General features: G+C 35.5%; 1 protein-coding gene across 6 annotated transcripts in view; it reads left to right on the forward strand.

The window, feature by feature from the left end:
• Positions 1-23,518, forward strand: part of RUNDC3B (RUN domain containing 3B) — a gene marked incomplete at its 3' end in the record, with an annotated part of 89,663 nt that overhangs the window by 26,721 nt on the left and 39,424 nt on the right. For 3 of the 6 annotated variants that reach the window (XM_084897422.1, XM_084897424.1, XM_084897426.1), the window contains exons 3-4: positions 8,591-8,724; positions 16,659-16,744. In XM_084897422.1, the coding sequence (XP_084753548.1) occupies positions 8,591-8,724; positions 16,659-16,744 (220 nt within the window). Of the gene's footprint in view, positions 1-183; positions 313-8,590; positions 8,725-16,658; positions 16,745-23,518 lie in introns of those variants that run through there. The other 3 variants (XM_084897421.1, XM_084897423.1, XM_084897425.1) reach the window with 2 other exon arrangements.

Here is a 23,518-nt window from a genome sequence, read left to right on the forward strand (position 1 = left end):
CAAGGGACAAGCTTCATTCATATGCTGAGTGGATCACTCAAAATTCATCCTCAGTTTATGTTGACTGTGTCAGAATTATGTGTAGCCATCGAATTTGGGCTATTCAGTTTACAATTATAAACTTGATGGCAGGTTTCTTAAATATCTGTGTGTTGTTGTTGTTGTTATTTTTTTTTTTTAAAGAGATTTCCCAAAGTTGCAGATGGCTGGCTCATCTCCAAATACCTCTTCAAGGTACTCTATGCTGGTGATGTGTCCCGCCACTGAGCTGCGCGGGAGCATGGAATTGACTTACTGGGGAGGGCTGTATCAGTTAAGTGATCTTTTTTAGTACATTGCATGGGTTTTGCAAAGCTTTCTGTTTTTGTTTTTTGCTAATTCAGAGGGAACAAATATGCTTATGTTAATTTTTGAGTAAAAGCTTGTTCTAAATTCATACAATATAATAGTTCATTGACTCTCCTTCCTCTCCATTGTAACTCCCCTCCATATTTCTCTTAAGCTCCATGGTTTTAAGTACTATTTTATTAATCAAGTACGTATATCTGTATTATTTATATTTTATTAGAGTGCTTAATGATATACAATTTGTTGGTTATTTCCTCAATTTTGTAAGTGCTGTGTAATAATATTTGTATTACATGCAAACCAGGGCCTCAGGGAAGCTGTGTGAATTTTCACAAATCATTCAGTAAAGCATACATGAGCATTGTCCACAATCACTGTTTTGCCATTCTTTAACCATTAGTGGGACTGTATTCCTTAGTTTCCCTTCTCCCAGGTAGAATGCATACTTCTTATTCATTTATTCAAAATACTTCTACTGAGTTCCTGCAGTATGCAAAACACTGCAGGGCCTCTGCACTTATGACCTAGCCTTCTACTATACGTTTTAATTAGAAAAGAAATTTTCTAGTGTTTCAAAGATAACACTAAGATAAACGATAGAAGGTAGAAGAAAAATAGCTTCTCATTTCCTCAATCCTAATTCCCACAAATAGTTATTTTAAATATTTTCTTTTATGTCATATATCTATCCTTAATCACTACTGAAAAAAATTTATGCTTGATTTCTTTAGTTCTACACTTTTTTGTGTGTTAATCCTCACCCGAGGATATTTTCCCATTGATTTTTAGAGAGCTTGGAAGGGAAGGGGAGAGAGAGAGAGAGAGAAACATTGATGTGAGAGAGACACATTGATTTGTTGCCTCCCAAACGAGTCATGACCAATGTTGAACCTGCAACTGAGGTAACTTCCCTTGCCTGGAATTGAACCCGAGATCCTTCATTACACAAGCTGACGCTCTGTTCACTGGACCACACTGGCTAGGGCTAGGTCTACATGTTTACTCATAGCTCTCAACATGGACCTCAGCCGTCGGTAATTTAATCAAATCTGCCAGTATTCTAAAATGCTGAAAGAAAACACCCCACAAAACTCTTGTATTCTGCTTGGAAAGATGGTCAAATTACTGGGATAAGTAAACGTATTAAATCAAATTTAGTTTTTCAGATTTTCAGATGAACTTGTTTATCTTATTTTTTTTTATTTTAGAAGATTTATAATTGACTCACTTTTATTATATAGGTACATACTTTATACACTTGTTTTAGATATCTGATAAATTTCTTAGCAGTGAATAAGACATTAATTGTTGTAATAGGAGTTGATAATTACATTTTATAGATTAGTAACTGTGATTCATATTTGCTAAATGATTTCCCTGAAGCATCCTATAAATAACATACATACAAAATTGCCTAGTCAAGACTCAGACTTCTTAAGATTCAGTGTAAAAGGTAAAGTTATTTTTAAAGTGTTTAACTTTGTCTTTTTTTTTTTAGAACATTAATATATTTTATTTAGATATTATTTGAAATCATAATTTTATCTTCAAAGCTGGATGAATGGTCTAATAAATATGTATCTCAACTATAATGCTACTTTATTTTTTGTTGTTGTTGTTAATCCTCACCAGAGGATATATTTTGAAGAGATACCAATTAATCTTGTCAGAGAGAGAAAGAAAGAAACAGCAATGTGAAAGATATTCATTGATTGGTTGCCTTCCACACACCCCCAACTGGGGCCAGGGATCAAACCTGCAACCAAGGTATGTGCCTTTGACTGGGAATCAAACCCGAGACTCAGTGCACAAGCCTGTGCTCTACCCACTGAAACACATTGGCCAGGGTTGCACTACCTTTTTTTTTTTTTTTTTTTTTAAAGGAAAGGATTCTAACTATTACAGAAATGAGAATTCTCTCTGTTTAGTAAAAAGGTAGTGGAAAATGTCAAACTGGTTCTACAATATAAGTTAGCAGTAAGAAACTTAGGGCCACTGTTACAAAATTTAAAGTGAAAAGTTTAATATCTAAATATTAATATATTGCCAACAATAAATCTATAAGTAATCAATTTCCTTTAAGTATCTGAAACATTTGCAGTGATATCAGAATGATTTATTAAAACTTGATGTGACTGTTTTTATTACTTGTCTAGATGAATAGCAGCTACAGGCAATTGCCTTTGATATTGTCATTGACGTGATATATTACAATGCTGACAGAACTTCAGCTTGTGAGGACAGTTTTCCATTTATTCTTTCATCTTTGGCACTAATAAAGAGTGGAAAAAGAGAGTCACTTAACATATTCATTTATATATATATATATTTTTTAATAAGTTTTTATTTTTTCATATTATTACAAATGTTCCTTCCCTCCCCCCCCCACCATTGCTCTCCTCCACCAGGTTCCCACCCCACCCTCTGCCCTTTCCCCTCTCCCCATTGTCCTCATCCATAGGTGCACAGTTTATGTTCAGTCTCTTCCCACGCCCCCCTCTCCCCTTTTCCCCAAGAATCGTCAGTTCACTCCCCTTCCATACCTCTGATTCTATTATACTCAACAGTTAATATTGTTCATCAGATTTTTTTAATTTCCTTGGTTTTTAGATTCACTTGTTGATAATTACGTATTTGTTGTTCATAATTTTTATCTTTGTTTACTTTCTCTTCTGAAAGAACCCCCTTCAGCAATTCATATAATTCTGGTTTGGTGGTGATGAACTCCTTTAGCTTTTTTTTATTAGTGAAGCTCTTTATCTGGCCTTCGATTCTGAGTGATAGCTTTGCTGGGTAGCTTATTTTTGGCTGTAGGTTCTTGCTATTCATCACCTTGAATATTTCTTGCCATTCCCTTCTGGCCTGCATGGTTTCTGTTGAGAAGTCAGCTGACAATTGTATAGGTGCTCCTTTATAAGTTACTACCTTCTTTGCTCTTGCTTCTTTTAATATTCTCTCTTTATCTTTTGCTCTTGGAATTTTAATAATGATGTGTCTCGGTGTGGTCCTCTTTGGATTCCTTTTGTTTGGAGTTCTGTGCGCTTCCTGGACTTGTAAGTCAAATTCTTTCACCAGGTGGGGGAAGTTTTCTGTCACTATTTCTTTCAGTATGTTTTCGATATCTTGCTCTCTCTCATCTTCTGGAACCCCCATAATTCTGATGTTGGTTCGCTTGAAGTTGTCCCAGAGGTTTCTTACATTATCTTCAATTTTCTGGATTCTCTTGCCTTCTAGCTTCTGTGGAGGAGTGTCTTCTGGCTCTTTATGTTCCAAATCTTTGACTTGATTCTTGCGATCTTCCCTTCTGTTTTTAGGACTCTGTAGAATATTTTTTATTTCAGACAATGTATTCTTTATTTCTTGTTGATCCCTTATCATTTCTTGTTGACTCCTTATTAATTCTAGTTGATCTCTTTTCATATCCTCATAGGCCTTATCCATCTTTTCTAGGAAATTCTTGAAAAACCTTATAAGCGTAGATTTGAACTCTATATCCAGACGCTTTTTGTCCTCCATTTCTTTCATTTGTGATCTATTTTGTTGTCGCATTTCGCAGTTACAGATGGGACGGGGTTTCAGGGTGGAGCCTGCAGCTTTGGCTTCCGTCAGCCCCGCCCTATGCGGGTCCTTCAGTGCTCGCTGCCGGCGCCTCTGAGAGAAAGGTGCCCTCGATTTTCGCCTGCTGCCAAACAGTCTATGCTCTCCCCCAATGAGCCCGGTATTGGGGTTCAGTTCAGTTGGAAGTGGAGTTGGAGGTGGCGTTCAGAGCAGTCTGGAGCCCCAGTCTCCTTCCCGTCAGGGCAATCCCGCGGCACAGCCGACCGTCCCTTCTCTGGGGGCAGTGTGCGCGCCTCCGGGACCTCCTTTCTCCGCTACCCCGGGTTCCGCTTTACAGCCCAGCTCCCTATGGCTGAGCCTGAGTCCCCGGGGTCTGGCCCGGAACTGGGGTTCAGAGCAGTTGGGGGCCCAGCACAGTCGGAGTTTTATCTCCTTTCCGCTAGGGAACGCCCGCCAGGCACTCGGCCTCCCTCCTCTCCGGCTCCGTCCTCTTCGCGTGCGCCGCGTGTCTCCGTACCTTAGGCTTTTACAGCTCCTCCGCGCTTCCTTCTGGTTTTCTCCTTGCTTCTTGTTGTAGGATTTCCAGTCAGTCGACTTTCCTGTAGTTCTGGGTAATGTCCATTTTATATTTTAGTTGTATTTTATTAAAATTGTTGTGTGCGGCTGCGGCTAGTTGCCTACCCCAGCAGCCATTTTTGGATTCTCTCTCATTTATATTTTATATTATCAAAAGATTGTATGCCATTAACCACTAATTCATTAGAGAACCACTTATAAGCCAAACACAAACATATTGCATGAAATGAATAGGCGTTTGATTTAAATAATGTAGAAGAGTAATTTTAGAATAATACTGGATTCTAGAAATCACATGCTATTTTTAGGTGCAGAAAATTAGGCAGTTCAGTGGGGAAGATATTGCATAGCTTGTTATTAGCAGATTACCTTTCAGTCTAGGTGATCTGCTAATAACAAGCTTATTAGCACTTATTTCTGTGCATGAAATAAATTAGAGTTGGATTAATGGAATGGGAATGAGTGTCAAAAGCTTGTTTAACTCTGTCATTGGTAAAAAGTCAACTTCTAAGAATATATATAATTGAAAGCATATTATACATCTGTACTCACCAGAGCTTTAAAAAGAGAATTTTTAATGACAGTGTATTTTTTCTCTGGAATAAAATTTCTTTGAGATACAGGTTAGTCAGTGTCTTGTAATGTGATTTGCTTTTCTGGTTATTTTGAAAGGAAATGGAATATCTTGTAAATGATTCTTCATTCAGTGGTTTTTAAAGTCATGATCAGATTGTAGTGGTTGGTGTTTTTTAATTTTTCTATTGGATACTGGTTACAGAATAAATACAGTCTTTTGCTAGCAGTTAATCTGTATTTAAGTAAAAGTGATGTTCAAGTAATAATATTTCAAATGACCAATTGAATACTTCTATTATTTTTAAAAACTTCTAATTTAAAAGAAAAAAATTTTTTTTAAGAGAGAGAGAGAGAGAGAGAGAAAGAGAGAGGGAAAGAGAGAGAGAAAAATGTTGATGTGAGAGTGAAACATCAGCTGTCTCCTGCACTCCCCCTACTGGGGATCAAGACTGTAGCCTGGGCATGACAGAATCAAACCAGCAACCTTTCAGTCCACGGGAATACGCCTGACCAACTGAGCTACACTGGCCATGGGCAAACAATTCTGAATTATTTTAAATTAGATTCAATCCTTTTCATGGATGCAAAAATTATTTAATTACTTAAATAAAATTCTAGGATATAGTACAAACAATTTACATGAGAGTTTGTTTAGTGATTCTATCAAGGGAATCCACCTTCTCCTAATCAAAGCTGATCTTTTGAATGTAGACAGCAATTCAGTGTCTTGATTTAAGAACTTCACATTGGAAATGATGCACATGGAAAAGGGGAGAAGGCAGAATCAAGCCAAATCATCCTATCATCTAGTTGGTTGCGTAGGCAGAGTATTAAAAAGATACTACTAGTTTTTTAAAACCCTGCAAGTTATGCTAATGTGTCATTCTATTGTTTAGTTTCTCAGTTTGCAACTTTGGAAATCTTGTCATGTCTTGGGTAACAGTCTTGTAGATCACGTATCCTACCCATAATAAGAGTCCTAAGGATTTAGTGCCCATTCTTTCTCAGTTTAACCTAATTCCAGATTTTTTAGTGTTTTTTTTTTTTAATCTTTCTTTTCTTCTCTCCTCTAAAAATAGGACTTTGTTATATTCTTTGGTTTTTGACACCTCTGCTATTCCTATTTTTCCTTGGCCATATCAGACTCATGCGGTTTAAAATGAAGTCATTAGAGGAATCTTATTCTCCCTTTTTAAGGGTCCCTGCTGTTGTTTTGCACTCTGTTTCTTGAAGGAGAACTGGCAGCTACACCTTCCTTTTTAAAATTATGGGGTGATCCCAATTAATTGAAGGCAAAGAAAATTAGTTGAGACTAGACATTTTAGGGAGGCAAAATTAGAATGGTTGATATGGGAAAATGTTGGATTAGGAAATACATTTTAAAGATTTTTTTTTTAGATTCTAAGCAAGTTATGGGAAAAACTTTTAATTTTATATCTCATTCCCACTTTGTGGTGGAAGAGGAGCTTTGGTAGCTTAACTATTTGGTAGTAGTAATAGTAATGGTAGAAATTGTTAACATCTGCACTATACTGTATACTGACTGCTGTACACACATTATCTCTCTAATCTCCAAGTGTTTTCATGTCAGTACTACCGCTATTGTTAATTTATACAAGAAAGACTGATACAATGAAGTCATTTGCTCAAGATGATGTAGATAGAAAGTGATTTGACTCAAAACCCATATTCCTAACCACTAGGTACCCTGCTTCCTCTCCAAATGGCTAACAAATTGATAGTCTGAATATTGCCCTAAAGACAAACTATATTGAGATACTGTGCCAGGAACTGTTTTAACTAAAGAAGAGAAAAAGCAAAGGACAATAATGGGGATTGATTGAGAGGAAGAAGAGATATTTTAAATGTAGTGTTCTTATAGATTTCTGTTTGTTAGTAGTAATATTTGATTTTTAAAGAGACATTTGAGTTATATATTTGAACAAGGATTTATAGATGTTTTTGTGTTTTATTTATACATGTAAATGTATTTGTTTAGAATATTTAGTATTTGTAATCTAGCATGGAGAATCTTGATACTAGATTGTCATTGAACTGTTACTATAAAAATGTACTAATTCAGATTTTTCAAATTCAAAATTTTATATAGCGCAGCAATTAAGATGATCTGTTTTGTGCTGATTTACCAGTTGCTTTGTTTAATAAATATTTATTGAATCCCTACTATGATCCAAGCACTATGTCAAGTGCTAGAGAGCCATTTAAAGAAAACTAAGACACAATTCCTGCCTTAGCAGTTTTACCAAGTAAGCACAGAGTGCCATGCCAGCACATAGGGAGGGAGGAACTGAATTGCCATAGAGATCACACAGGGCTTATAAGAATAGAAGGCCTTTAAAATGTCCTGAAAGATTATAGGAGTTACCTATACAATGTATAGACTTTCTATTCATTGATGAACCATAAGTATATTATTAGAAATATCAGGGGGGAGGGATTTAAAAAATATCAATGCCTAGACCTGCCCCTAAAGATTCTGATTATTAGTTTTGGGGGAGCCCAGGCATGAGTATTTTTAAAGGAAGCCCAGGTGTTTTTATGGGCTGCCATGGTTGGAAATCACATACCATTTCAGACACGGCTCCTAAAATGGTGCTTGCTGACAAGAACACTTTAATGTTGCTTAGAGAGAAGCTATTATTGGGGAAGGGAAAGTTTGAGATAAAAAATTAATTGAAACTGAAAAGCACAGATTTAAAAATATAAAAGCTAATATTTCTACATTAAGATTAAACAACTTACCTAGGTAAAATTAATGGAATAAAGTATTAAGCTGTGTCTCATATCCCATTTAAAAATGCTAAGAGTGCAAAATGGTTCCCATGGATCTGCTATTCAAAGTCCTGCATAGAAATAACAATATTGAGATACACAGAGAAGAATATTTGTTCATCAACAGACACATTACTCAAATGGTAAATTCCTGAAGGACTTTTTCCAGGTTGATGACTAAAAGAGAGCAGATGAATCATAGTTTCAGGGAACTTCTTGGCTTAATAGATGAGAATGGGTGGGTACAAGATTATGAATGACTATTCAATATAGGATTCTAATTGATTATATTTACTTATAGTTCTGACCACACACATTTATTTCATTTATTTGAAGTACCTATATACAACATTAAATTAATGCTTAACTATAACCACCAGAAAAATTACCCATGTGATATATAAAAGACTATATTAGAATAATAGGATATTAAACTGCAGTATTTTTTTTTTGTTGTTGTTGTTTTTTTTTTTAGTATATAGACTCTTTTTACTTCATTTAGTTTGAATTTACTGTTGAGAAAACTGTGACTCAGGTTCACTAAATAAATTGCCCCTGGTAACACAACTAGGTAAAGGTAGATCAGGACTAGATTTCGGGCTGTTTGATATTGAGATCAGTATCCTTTCCATGACAGCACACCACACTGCCTTTTAATTTTCAGCATTTTATTGTTCTTGCATTTTGAATTTTCTAGTCTGGTTTTCTTTTATTTTGTATTGCAATTTGTCTCCTGAAGGTCAAGTAACCTGGTTTGGTTATGAAAGTCCGCGTAGCTTCTGGGACTACATCAGAGTGGCTTGCCGGAAAGTCTCACAGAATTGTATCTGCAGCATTGAAAATATGGAAAATGTCAGTTCCTCTAGAGCTAAGGTAAGACATAAATACCATGCAATGTGTATAATCCTATGCAGTCTTAGCCCAATTAGAAAGTTCCAAGCTCTTTGCTGTAAAACATTTGCTTTCTTTGTTGAAATTAAGCACTTAACCAAATTTAACATCTTTCAGAGGCTTGTTTCCTTTTTTATTGTATTTCATTATTCTAGAACGCCCTGAACCTTTATTGTTTCTGTATGAATAGCAAGAACGTATGAAGCTAGTCACTACTGAGAACAATGAAATGTATCCTCGCCTGCGAGTTTTTTCTGTTTATTGAATTACCTAAGCCAGTGACTCTCAGTGTACAGCAGAACCCTGGGGGTCCATAATGTCAAAACTCTTTTTCATGTAAGAGCAAAACGTTATTTGCCTTTTGCATTGTGTTGACATTCTTGTTGCTAGTGCAGAAGCAATGCTGTTGCCTGTGCACCAATTAAGACAATGGTATTAAACTACTATTAGTAATCATTGAGTTCTTCCCCACCATCAGCTCAGTCTTAAAACACACACACACACACACACACACACACACACACACACACACATGTGCGCACACGAACAACACACACTAAGACACTCCATGGTCACTTAAAAAAGTCCATGACAATATAGTAAATATTATTAATTTTATTAAATCTCAACCTTTGAGTACAGTGTATCAGATTGAATGCGAAGCAGATACCTAGTTTGTAAAATGCCAGAGCTGCTGACATCAAAATATCAGCTTCAGTTTAGTTTGTTTTTATTTTTATTGGATTGCCATAGTAGCTTTCCTTTCTATTGTATTTTGTTTTTTAAACCTTACCCTAGGATATTTTCCATTGATTTGTTTTTTTAGAGAGATTGGAAGAGAAAGGGAAAAACAGAGAGAAATATTGATGTGAGAGAAACACATCAATTGGTTGTCTCCTGTACATGTCCTAACCGGGCCGGGGAGGAGCCTGCAACTAAGGTACGTGTCCTTGACCAGAATTGCACCAGGGAACCCTTTGGTCCACCGGCTGACATTCTATCCACTGAGCCAAACCGGCTAGGGCTCCTTTCTATTTCTTTAAAATTTCTTTATTGATTAAGGTATCACATATTTGTCTTCATCCCCCCATTCCCATCCAAACCCTCCCCACTCATGTCCCCTCCCCCCTGTTGTCCATGATCACTGGTTAGGCTTATATGTATACATACAAGTCCTTTGGTTAATATGTCCTCCTTACCCCCACCCTCCCCTACTTTCCCTCTGAGGTTTGATAGTCTGATTGATGCTTCCCTGTTTCCGGGTCTGTTTTTGTTCATCAGTTTATGTTGTTCATTATTTCCCCTAGATGAGTGAGATCATGTGAAATTAGAAATAAACTTATAAGAACAGAAAATGAGACAAGCAATAATAGTTATGCTGAGAGGCAAATGAATCAGTCTGTAGTGAGTTTCTTTCTGGGCCATCAGTTCTTTTGAGTCCCAATTTCAATGTCAAACAGTTCCTTATGTATATGTGTGAGCAATGATATTTCAGTTCTGGATGGTGGACAAATGGGGGTAATGCAGGTCCGACCCTCTCTGGTTTGGTCCTGGACAACCTTCAGCGACACACAGCTGCTGTCTGCTACCATGGCAAGGCATTGCTGTCAGCGTCTTCCATCTCTGGGCTGTTTCTCTTCTGTCTTCATGGCTGGAGCAGTCCTGTCAATTACTCTCTGTTGCAGAAATCCACATGGTCTTGGAGTTTTCTGAAAATATACAAACATATTCTCGGCCAAAAGTTAATAAAGGAATCTTTTCTATAAATTTGACTTGGGATCCTTTTTCATTTTTTGCCCAAATGTTTTCCCTTTGGCTTGTTTTGACACCATGTGTGTTTTTCATGGGTATCTTGCTGTTAGCATTACAAATGAAAGTTAACTTTCTAAAGTAAAAATTTTCTAGATGTAATTTACTTACAGGATATTTTTCCTTACATGATATTCTTCTACTATCCCCCTTTTTTTATTTAAATATTATGGAAATTTTATAATATAGTTGTGATAGCTTTTAAGTTTTAATTTTTTGCACTAAAATATGACTGCTTTAGGTTCATTACATGTTATGCAATTTTACCATGAGATGAACAACCAATAAAATTTTTAGTTAACACTTTAGAAAGAGCTTTTTGTCCAGTACAATTAAATTTTTTTAGAATATTTGCTTATTTCAATTAGCCAATTTAAATTAGTCGGAAAACTTGACTACTATTTTACTGTCAAATTTAATACTCTAACAACAATAATCTTTCAAATGTGTAGTTTCCTAAATAAAAATGAATATAAAAACAATAAATTTGGAAACTACACATTTGAAAGATTATTGCTATGCTTTTATAATTTTCAAACTAGACTTTGCAAGATGATTGTTATGCTTTTATAATTCTTTTATAATAAAAGGGACCCTCCTTTGTATTTTTGACACTTAATAATTATAGAATGAAACTAAATAGAAAGTAAAGATTTAATATGGATATCTAAGGTTTTAAGATCAAGATGTAATTCAGTTCATTATTTCATAATTGTAAACTTACAAGTTACATGCATAACAATCATCTTTCAAATGTGTCGTTTCCAAATTTATTGTTTTTATATCCATTTTTATTTAGGAATTTTTTTTTTCTTTTGGAAAAATTTTGGTTCACAAAATTTACTGATATGTATTGGAATTAAAACAGGTTTGTAAAAAATGAACTTAATATTTATTTTTAAAAGCAAGATTTGTAATATTTAAATTCAGTGACAAAATTAGAAACAAAGTTAAACAGCTTAAAATTCTAATATGGAAGTGTATTTTTGGGTAAAGTTAATAGCTATAGTTTTTGTCATCTTTGAAGATGTTTCTAAAAACACTGTTCCCTGCTGCACCGCCTCCTGCCAGTGTCCAGTCAGGAGTAGTCTGAGCACCAGTTAACTTTCTGCTTCAGTGTCTTCAAACTCTTTTCTATTAAATCATTTTTTTCTGCCTCTGATATTTTTTAGGTCAATAAGTGTCTTCCTTTTAAAGTCAGTTATAACTACGTTTTTAAATTAAAACCCTTTTCTCATAGTGTTTTATCTTATATCAACAAGTTTCTTTTCAGTCACAATTGTCTTATTCGTCCTTTGGCCGTCATTTTTGAACTATTGAATTCATTCATTTACTTACTTTCTAATTGTCTGTTTATAGGTTTTAAAAATGTACAATTTGAATTCTCCTTTGCATTATAATTGAGTTGGTATTAGTTTTCTTTATGGTTTAAGAGTAATATCTTGGTTTCTGTAGGTTAAGATTAGCTGTAAGTTGAATGGATAAAGTCTATGAAAATTGAAAGTAAACCAGGTGCTACATAAACTTTATTTTCTTATTTTCAAACTAAACGTAGGAGAGATCAACATGACCAGTGTATTCTAAACTCTTTCAACACAGAAGAGGATATATTTATAGAATTAACATACCTCAAAGTACAAAAGGTAATTGAAAAGCTAGCAAACATTAGAAATGTCACATTTGGACATGGGTGGACCAAAGAAACCCAAACCCTAGCTCACCACCTCTCAGCGGAGAACATTAATATTTATTCTTTAAAGAAACACAGAAAACGCCAAAAATGGTGTTGAGTATCAAAACACTACAGGACAATCATGTGCCAAATCCTGCATTTATGCCTTTGTTTTGATCAGACCTCAAACAGATTCCATTTAATGGGGAAACAGAAACATTGTTTAAATGTGGTTGAGCTGATTGAATCCGGATTGTCTGTGTTCTAGTACCACTGTATAATTTAGGTTCACATTGTAGAAACTGCCACCCTGGGAGACTGAAATCTGGTCACTCTAAGCTCAAAGCTATGAAATGAAGGCCTTTCCCTTTCTTTGCTTGGTCTGTGACTTGTTGGACCTATTTTCCAGGGCCTACACATAGCCTAACAATGGAATAAAATATTTGAATTGAAGATCATGTATATATTTTTTCCATATCAGGTATATTTGCATCTGTTTTTTTCTATAGTATGCAGGGATTTTGGAGCATATGATTTCTATACATCAATTTTTTTAGGTTTCGGACTAGAATTAGTAGTCTCAGAAAAATAACTGCATCTCAGCTTGACCATATTTCCTGTCTGTTCAGAAGCTGGCTTGTCACTGTGCTGTCCCAGAGGCAGATTAGCTATATGTTCTCCTGACAGAGGCAGAGGGGGCATTAATCAGATATACCAGAGTTATCAAATACTTTTATCAAATAACTTTATCAAATAACTTTACAGTAAGGTGTAGTATTGCAAAGAGGCCATTTTTCTGATCATTTTTATGACAGTTCTTTATTGTGATGGCCTCAAATTTGAAATACTTCAGAAATACTTGGAGAGCTTTAAAGATAGTTTCCCAGCAGAAAACAGACGTATTCTGATTCTGCCCATTTGTTTTACACTCTATCCATTTTAACTCCATATGAATCTTTCCAAAATTCTTTATTTTTCACATCATTCCTTTCCCCCATTTCTAACCGGTAGCTCCAGTGCCTAGTAGCTATGAGCAAGTTATTCACCTCTTTAGTTTGATTCAGTTATTTAACAAGTATAAACTGAATACCTCCTGTGTGCCCAAAGCGGTGGTAAATGTTGAGGATGGAGTGGCAGCGGTGAAAAGATGGCAAAGAGCAAATGTTACACACACATTCCATTTTAGTAAGACAGTAATCAAATATGTACATAATATCTCAGGGGACGTTAGAAAGTGATAGGCGTGGTGGAAGAGATCAGGAAGGATTCTGTGGAGCAGTAGTTGAATCAGAATGTAAATTATGGGAAGAAATGTGCTGTGCAAATTGTAAGCTGAAGAAGCAAGGTGTAGAATAGAAGATATGGTCATGATTCAGAATTTAGATATAATTCTTAATACATTGGGGAGCTACTTGAGGGTTTCTTTTTTACTTTTTTTTTTTTTTTAAGCAGTAGAATAATGTAATCTGGTTACATTTTAAATGATCAAGTGGTTACAGTATGAACAATGCATAGAAAGGTGGGTAGGGGCAGAGAGTCAAGTTAGAAGGGTTTGGAGCCTAAAAAGATGATCATGGAGGTAAGAAATGAATTAGTTTCTACTTCCAGTGAAAACAGAATAGCTTGTATCAGAGGAACTCTTTTCCCAAGAGCCACAATAAAGGCTTGGAAAGTAGTATAAAACACAACACAATAAAAATTTGTACTTAAAGGAAAATAGGTATGCTTAAGTAGGCTTATGCATTATTAAACAAAAGAAGAAAGGCTGAAAATTAGTGATCAAAGCTTTCATCTCAAGAAACCTTTTTTTAAAAAAAAGTAATAAACTCAAGGTAGAAGGAAAGAAATAACGAAGAGCGAAAATTCAGTTAAATGGAAACAAATGTACACCAGAAGAAAATCCACAAAGCCTAAAGTTGATGTTTTTAAGAGATTAATACAATTGATAAGCTTTTAGCAAGACTATTAAAGAAGAAAAAGAGATTGTAAATGATCAGTATCAGGAATGAAGAAGAGCCCAACCCCAGAGACCCTACATACATTAAACATCTAAAGGGAAATATGATGAATAACTTCACACCGATACATTTGAAAATTCAGGGGAAATGGGCAAATTCTCTGAAAAAAAAAAATATCACTTACAAAACTAACAGACAAAGAAACATAAATTTGTGAAGAAATAGCAAGGCAGAGGGATCCGGGCTGAGGGGAGGAAATGGTGAAGAAGTAGAAGGTTTGGTTATGCAGCCTTCTCTGACTGTGGTGATGAGGGGCCTCCCTTTCCCTGGCTCAGGGAAGTGACCTTTCAGAAGATCTCTCTCTGGCTTCGAGGGAACAAGGGTGGGGCAGGGGTAGATCAGAGTGACCTCAAACTTTTTCAGCTTAAGATCCACATGTTGAGGTAGCACGTTCTGAACCCTATCACCCGTAAATTGGTAGAAAGCAATTTGGAAAAATGATTTGGCCTTATCTGCTAAAGTTAAAGAAATACATACCCTTTTGATTCAGTATCTGTACTCCTTTGGTTTATATTACGGTAATCAACCATCAGTTTTCCCAGGACCAGGGGACTTCCTTCCTTCTTTTCTTTTGTCTTTTTCTTTTTTTTTTTTTTTTTTTTTTTTTTTTTTTTACAGTTGACGTACAATATTTTATTAGTTTCAGCTGTACAACTCAGTGATTTATATAACTTGTGAAGGGGTCACCCCAATAAATCTAATACCCATCTGGTACCATACATAGTTATTTCTGTGTAATTGGCTATATTTCCTATGCTATACATTACACATGAACATTTTGTAACTACCAACTTATGCTTCTTAATCCCTTCACCTTTTACACACACACACACACACACACACACACACACACACACTCCCAGGTTGCAGGCTCGGTCCTCGGTAGGGGGCCAGTAGGAGGCAGCTAATTGATGTTTTGCTCTCACATCAGTGTTTTTCTCTCTCTCTTCCTCTTTCTCTATAAATCAATAAAAAATACTTTAAAAATTATCACAGTTTATTATCACAATAACAGAATCCCACAAACATCCAAGGACTGGAAACTAGGTGTGGCCCTATGGATTGTATGGATTGAAATTAATAAATGAGGAAGCAGGACTTTTCCCACGTTTCTTATCTAGCAATAGATAAGAACTAACTTTCTCTGGAGAGCAACTTTTCCTTGCTTCTGTTTTGGTGAAATACTGGCCTTTTGACTCAAGCTAACACTACTAGACTCTGTGTCTTTTAAATGAAATTTCAAGAATCTGGAGACTGCTCGCCAGTGGTTTGCCTCTTCCTCCTGCTGTTACATTCAGCCATAGTGAAGTGTAGGCTCCCCTCGGCTTACTCAGCAAGAACAAGGGAGTGAGCCCTGGGCAAAACTAAAAGGGTTTGAGCTTAGACAACACTGCTGCTTCATGCCTGTTTTGTCACTGTCTAGCTTTGACTCCTTTCTTATCCCTCCTATCTAAGAGCCTGGTGAATTTACCAGAGTTGGAGTAATTTCTAAAGAGTGCTTATCCCCCCTCCATACTGGTAGTCAACCATGATATATATCAATGAGAGTCACCTTGATTCTCACCTGTCATTGCACTGTTTTGGTTTTCTATATAGTCGATCTTGCTGGACTTTCTGGAGATTGGTGAAAAGGCTGAGTAAAAACAAAAGTAATTGAATTTTAAAGTTCTCACTATAAATGCAATCTCTTTTTTTAAATAGTCTTTTTGGATTATAAAAAAAATTAATTGGTTAGTTCCAACTATTGAATGATGTTATCCCTTTTCTAAGTAAAAAATAAATTATCACATTTAGTCATAATTATCTGTTTTTATGATTTTGTGCTAGAACACGTTTCTGGGATATTTTTGTTGTGTGATTGTTCTTTCTGGTCTAAAAATTTGGTAACAGGTTTTTATAATGTTATGGTCTATCAAATTCAGAAACTCAAGATTAGGATGCATGATAATGAAATTTGATTCATTATTAGTTGTCTAAACCTTCCCTCTGGAAGGATAGGTGAGAAGTTTTCTTAAACAAGCTGTATGAAAGTATTTTTTTACTAAATAGAATGCACTCTTGTGTTTTTTAAGGGGAGTCATTTTATTTAGCATGTTGATTTGAGTATAGAAATAGAACGTAAGTCTTCTGATTACATTCTATCATTTAAAAAAAGTCTCTAATCCAAATAACTCAGTATTAATGGTTCTGTTTCTTCAGAGGATAGGAAGTTAATCTGATGTGCTTAACCCTATACCTTCAGAAAAACAAACTATATACTATGCATAATAAAAGTTTACCTATTATCTACTTAAAATTTTTTAGTCTTTACCAAATATATATTTTGCATGGGCTGTTCTTTACATATTAAAATGCTTATATTGAGCTTTTTAATTTCAATTTTACCCCCATGTTTGATTCTTTCTTCTTCCTTTTAGGGTAGAGCCTGGATCAGAGTTGCACTCATGGAAAAACATTTATCTGAATACATCTCTACAGCTCTAAGAGACTTCAAAACAACCAGGTTTAAAAATCCTTTTCATTTTCAATTATATCCTTAAAAGAATCACCTAAAGACTTAGAAATAAGAATAGAATGAAGATTCATTCATTTCTAAAGTTCTCGTTATTCCTTATTTTCATACTACTCAGATTAATTCACTGTCTTCTCAGGAAACTGAAGTTTGTCAACTAAACATATATCTATCCTGGTTTATCTTTCCAGGCTTCACATTATGCCTGGAATAAATCTTTTAAAATTACTTCTAATTCTCACTTTTTTGACAGTTGCATTTTAATTCTTTGCACAGACTTTTCTCTGGCCAATTTGAAGAAAAATGCACTAAATTCTTCAGCATTCTTTTTCTTTCCTCACTACATCATTTATTTCTTTGCTTATAAAGAATATACATGGACCATTCACTTATTTAATTCACATATATTTTTATATTTATTTACTTATTATAAATCTGTATATAATTCACACATATATTTATAATTAATGACTGCCTGATTGTCTTTTTAGGGCAGCCTGTATCAGTGTGGTGTTTTTTTCTTTTTGGGTGGGGGATTATAGAAATTTAAGAGATGATATATTGTGCCATGTGAAAACAGGACTTTATTATTAATTTTTTTGGTAGTAAAAAGAGGATTCATATTAGGACAAGAGTCATTCTTATTAAGCTCAGAAGTCTACTAATTTATGTTTATAGCTATTGCTAAAGAAACCACTTTTCTCCATTTCAAAAGTATTTGTAAATGAAAATATTTAATAATTTCAATACCATAAACATGTACTGTTCAGTATAGTAGCCACTAGTAATATGTAAAAAATTAAAATAAATTTAGTTATGAAAATTAAAATTAAAATTATCTAAAATTACTAATTTAGTTCAGTTGCTGTATTGAACATTTCGGGTGTTCAATAGCTGTGTGTGGCCTATGGCTACCAAATCAGACAGCACCAATGATCGAGCATTGCTTCCTCATAGAAGCTCCATCGGACACACTGCCCTAGACATTTTTCAATTGCCATCCTTATTTCAACTTCATTAACCATGTTTCTAAAAGAGAAGAAAAAAGTGAAACAGCTCTAAACCAGTTTTGATAAAGGAAAAGTTAGGCACAAATACAAAGAAATTATATATCTAGAATCTTAATTTTCATGCCCTGATGCAGTATTTGATATTTTGGATTTGGAAAAAATATGGGCACTCATGAAATATTCTGCATAAAGTAAATCTGATATATGCTTACTGGCTTTTCTTTAAAGCAATATGATACCCCAATGAACTTTATGACATAAAACATTTGTTTGTTTCTTTTATTTATCATTACTAGTAGATTTAATTATGAAAGATAAATGTTGAAAATAATAAGGCTTTGAAAATAAAAAAAGTATCAGAAAATTATAGATTAAACATAAAAATCTTAAATTAATGAAATGAAAACCAAATTTATACAGTAATAATCTCCTAGGCAATAACAAGATTACATTGAAATTATGATAGTCTTTTCTAAATAGAAATTAAAGCATTAATAATATCTCTAAGTTGTTAGTCTTATTTCTTAGTTTAGACAATTGGGTGGGGTAGAAATAATTTTTTAATAGCCTATTTTTAGAATGAGTAGTTTAAATATTTAAAGGGAAATGCTTTTTGCCTTGTTCTTGGGTGTTGGGGTTTTTTTTTGTTTTTTTTTTTATGAAAAGGAAATGATTCAGCTCTAAAAAAGTTCATGAAGTACAAATATTGTTGAAACAATATATAAACATATATTAGTCAAACCGAAACATGCCTTAACATATGTTCATACACATAAACCAATACACACACAAACAATATTTCTATGTCAATATAACGGCTCTGTAATTCTCAAGAAAGGAACTAAGTAGGAAGTTATTTTAGAAGTTAGCTTATAAAATGAAGTTTTGAAAAGACAGCCTTTTTTTGTTAGCTATTTTCACTATTTTTTTTATTAAAATCAAACCAAATAAATTTCTTAATTATAAATAAATGTAATTGTGAATTTCTAGCCAAAACATATCTATTTGGAAGTTTAGATTTGTAAAACACTAGCAAACTCTTAGAAAGAATAGTTATAGCTTACCTTTTGTCTGGATGCTCTCTGACATAAGTGCTATAGAAATGAGAAGTGATCTCTAATCCTTTTGAAATCCTGAGATTATCTGATTTCTTCTTGTTCCACTCTTCACAGATAAAGAGTAATGACATCCTTTATAAGGGTGATACAAGTTTTTGCCCCAGTACAGAAGGAGGAGCTACATGAGCTAACACAGGCCAGCCAGAAGTACTAATCAGTGAAAATCCAGGGATAAGATTGGGTGGAGGAACTGTGGGAAACAAACACAGTAAATCCTTATCTTGAGCAAATGATGATAAAGTATTAGAGAAATCGTGTGATCTTTTTACTAAGGTGGAGGATGTCTTGGTGAGCAAATGAAAAAAATCCATGAAGAGTTTCATGATATAATGATATATGGGTTGGGATGTTATTGGGAAATAGTCAGAGTTGGGAAATGGGCGGAGTCAATAATAGAATCAAACTAAAAAAAAAAGGGATTGTTTTAATAGGTTACTAGGAAGACATAGAAATAGGGAAGTAAGGTAGAAATTGAAATAATTTGCTCGAAGTTTTAATTTTCCCACACCTACAGGCTGGAAAATAATTAGAAAAGTTAAGCTAGTCCTGGCCGGTGTTGCTTATTGGTAGAATGTCTGCCCATGAACCAAAGATTCGTGTGTTCAATTTCAGGTCAAGGGCATGTATCTGAGTTGCAGATTCATTCTCTGGCACCAGTCAGGGTGTGTGCGGGAGGCAACCAATTTATGTATCTCTCTCACATTGATGTTTCTCCCACCCTCCCTACCACTCTCTCTAAAAATCAATGGGAAAAATATCCTTGGGGGAAGATTAAAAAAAAGTTATAGAGACCTGTTTATTACTTTGTGATTGCACCACAGTACCTTAATTTATAATGTCTACAGTTGTGTTCAGAAGAAATGTTCATTTTCTCAATATTAAAGTAGGAGTAAGAGGAGTAAAATATAAAATTAAACTTTAAAAATTACCAAGCTAGACTTCTAGTCAAGATGGCAGGGTAGATACACACAGTACTCACATTCTCTTATAACCATATCAAAATTACAACTAAATTGCAGAACATCCATCATTAAGAACCACCTGAGATTATCTGAACCAAGTGATTTCTAGATAAATAGAAGTCCTATAATTAGGGATTTAAAAAAAAAAAAGCCACATTGAGACTGGTGGAAGGGGCAGAGATATGGAACAGGTTGGTCCCACATCCACATGTAGCAGATAAAAAACAGGAGGGATATATCTCCTGCAGAGGTCCTCTCTGAGGAGTGAGTGGTATCAGTCTCACATTAGGCTTCCAAGCCCAGGGTTTCAGTGCTGGGAAGAGAAATCCCCATAATTTCTGGCTGTAAAAACTAGTAGGGATTGAGGCTGAGTGAGACAGAGGGTTGCTAGAGTCCCAGACAGTGCCTCTTAAAGAGCCCACATATAGACTTACTTTAACTCATTTCCTCTGAGCTCCAGTGCTTGTGTAGCAGCTCAAAAGGCACCAGGTACATACAAGGAGGAATTGCGTTGCCAGGCATCAGGATGTGAGAGCAGGGGGCAGTAGAGCAGCTTTCTTCCAGACAGAAGTGTAAACAGAGGCCATAGTTCCTTTGATAAGCCCTCCCTCTCAGCAGGTGGGCAACACATCTGAGTCTCCATCAACCTGGCTATTGCTGTTTGTTTGCACTTCCCTGGTGATTTCCTGAGGACCCACCCCCTCCATCCCCCCCCCCCAACCACACACACAACTTTCAGGCTCCCTGAAGCTATTTTCACTGTCTTTTGTTCATATAAATGATCTGTCTTTGCTCATGCTTCATACTTTTCTAAAATTTATCAAACAAACATATCTGACCTAAGTGTGCCCCATATCTCTTGCTGAGTGGCTCGAGGCCAAGCATCAGCAGCAATGGCTGTGGTTAGTAGGTAGGCCTCCAAGCCCAGCACAAGTAACAGCCATCTGCAAAACACTTTGTAGCTCACGCCAGGTGGCCCTCGTCAGAACACACGTGGAAGCTGACCTTGGCATGGACCTCCTGGGAGGCCCCAGAGCCAGCACAAGTTGTCAGCTTCAGACCATGTTGAACCACCCAAACACCTCCACAGTGTCACACTCAAGAGGTGGAATTAGCAGGCACCAGAATGCTGCTGAAGTAAATCCTGCTCTGTGTGGTAGGCCTCTGCATAGCTATCCTCCATGGTGGTTGGTCAAAGCCAGTCATTGCAGCAGATTTGCCTGGGAGTGAATCCCTCCCATTACATGCCAACATCAATCAAAGCTCATCTACAAGAGGAAGGTGTACACCATGCCTGTAAAACTCAAAGGCTAACACTGGCCAAATAAATAAAGCATGCAGCCTGCAGGCCATGAGTTTGACATGCTTGGTGTACACAGATCACATGGGGAAGGGGGCATACCTGGAGTGCCCAGCTCAGGTGATCGAGGAGGCTCTGCCACTGGATACTATATGGCAACTACTACATCAGGCCACTCTACCAAGCCCAGCAGACACAGCAGCTTCACCCAATACATAGAAACAAACACCGGGAGGCTGCAAGAGAGGGAACTAAGAAACACATCCCAGAGGAAAGAACAACAGAATTCTAGAAAAAGGATTGAACAAAATTTTAGAAAAAGAACTAAACAAAATGCAGAGTTCAAACACTGATTATAAGGATGCTAAATGAACTTATTAAGGAAGTAGTTGAACTTAGAATTCAATAGCATAAATAAGGACATGGGTACCATAAAAAATGACATGGAAACCATAAAAATGAACCAGTCAGAAATGAAGAATACACTAACTGAAATGAGTAATTTCCAGGGAATCAATAATAGACTAGATGAAGCTGAGAGTTAAATCAGTATTTGGAATTTAAGGAAGCAAAAAATACCCAATCATAACAACAAGAAGAAAAAAGAATTTTAAAAAATGAATATAGTGAAAGTAGCCTCTGGGACAATTTCAAGCATACCAACATTCACATTAGAGGGTTGCTGGAAGTAGGGAAAAGAGAGCAAAATATTTAAAACCTATTTGAAAAAATAATGACAGAAATGTCCCTAATCTGGTGAAGGAAATAGACAAGTCCAGGAACTACAGAAAGTCCCAAACAAGGTGACCCCAAAGAGGCTTACATCATGGTTAATTTGCCCTGGCCAGTGTGGCACAGTTGGTGGTGTGCTGTCCTGTGGACTGAAAGGTTGCCAGTTGGATTCATAGGTTGCGGGTTTGATCTCCAGTTGGTGTGTGTGTGGGAGGTAACCAATCAATGCTTCTTTCTCACATCAATTTTTCTATCTCTCCCTCTTCTTTCCTATCTTCTAAAATTAATTAAAAAAAAAATTTTTTTTTTTAAATGCAAAGGTTAAAGACAAAGAGAATCTTAAAAGCAGCAAGAGAAAAGCAGCTAGTTACCCTACAAAGGAGCTCCAATAGCTCTATGTGGTAGGTGATTTCTCTGTCAGCTGATTTCTTAACCAAAATTTTGCAGGCCAGAAGGGATTGGCAAGAAATATTCACAGTGATAAAAAACAAGGACCTATATCCAAGATTACCCAGAAAAGCTATCGTTTAGAATCTAAGGACATATAAAAAGCTTCTCAAACATGGAATTGCTTAAGGAGTTCATTACCACCAAATCAGAATTACATGATATATAAAGGGTCTTCCTTAAGAAGGAAAAAAAGATAAATAATATGAACAATAAAGTGCTAATAAATGCATATCTATCAACAAATGAATCTAAAAAACAAATGAAGAAGCAGAACAGAAACAGATTTATAGATGATGGTTGCTAGATGGGAAAAAGGTTGGGGGTATAGGTGGAAAAGGTGAAGGTGAAGAAGTACAAATTGGTTGTTACAGAATATTTATGGGGATGTAAAATACAGCATAGGGACTATCTTCAGTAATATACTAATAACTATGTATGGTGTCAGATGGGTACTAGATTTATTAGGATCATCAGTTAGTTATAGATTGTCTAATCACTAGGGTGTACACTTGAAACTAATATAATATTGTATTTTCACTGTAATAGAAAAATAAAAATTATTTTAAAAATAAAAAAATAAATTATCAAGCTATTATGAAGTGGCAAAAAAACACACAAAAAAACTCGATAAACACTTCTCACCCAGTGTGGCTCAGTGGTTGAACACTGACCTATGGACCAGGAAGTCACGGTTCAGGGCACATGCCTGGGTTATGGGCTTGATCCCTAGTAAAGGGTGTGCAGGAGGCAGCCAATCAATGATTCTCTCTCATCATTGATGTTTCTATCTCTCTCTTGCTCTCCCTCTCTAAAATCAATAAAAATATTTTTAAAATATATATATATATATATATATATATATATATATATATATATACTTTTCTCAATTATAGAAAAGTGATAAGTTACTACATCTTTCAAGAGCCAAGAAAGACTTTTGAAATCTGAATCTGTTTAAAGGTTTCACTTTATCAGATAAAAAAAGTAAGCATCTAAAGGTACTTTTGGCTCGGCCAATGTGGCTCAATGGTTGAGCATTAACCTATGAACCAGGAGATCACGGTTCAATTCTCTGTCAGGGCACAATCAACGGGTTGTGGGCTCGGTCCCCAATTGGTGAAGGTGGGGGGTGGGGGGAACGGGCAGCGTGCAGGAGGCAGCTGATCAGTAATTCTCTCTCATCCATGTTTCTA

The sequence above is a fragment of the Pipistrellus hanaki genome (assembly GCF_964339955.1).
Source record: "Pipistrellus hanaki genome assembly, chromosome: 10".
In the NCBI taxonomy this organism is placed as follows: Eukaryota; Metazoa; Chordata; class Mammalia; order Chiroptera; family Vespertilionidae; genus Pipistrellus; species Pipistrellus hanaki.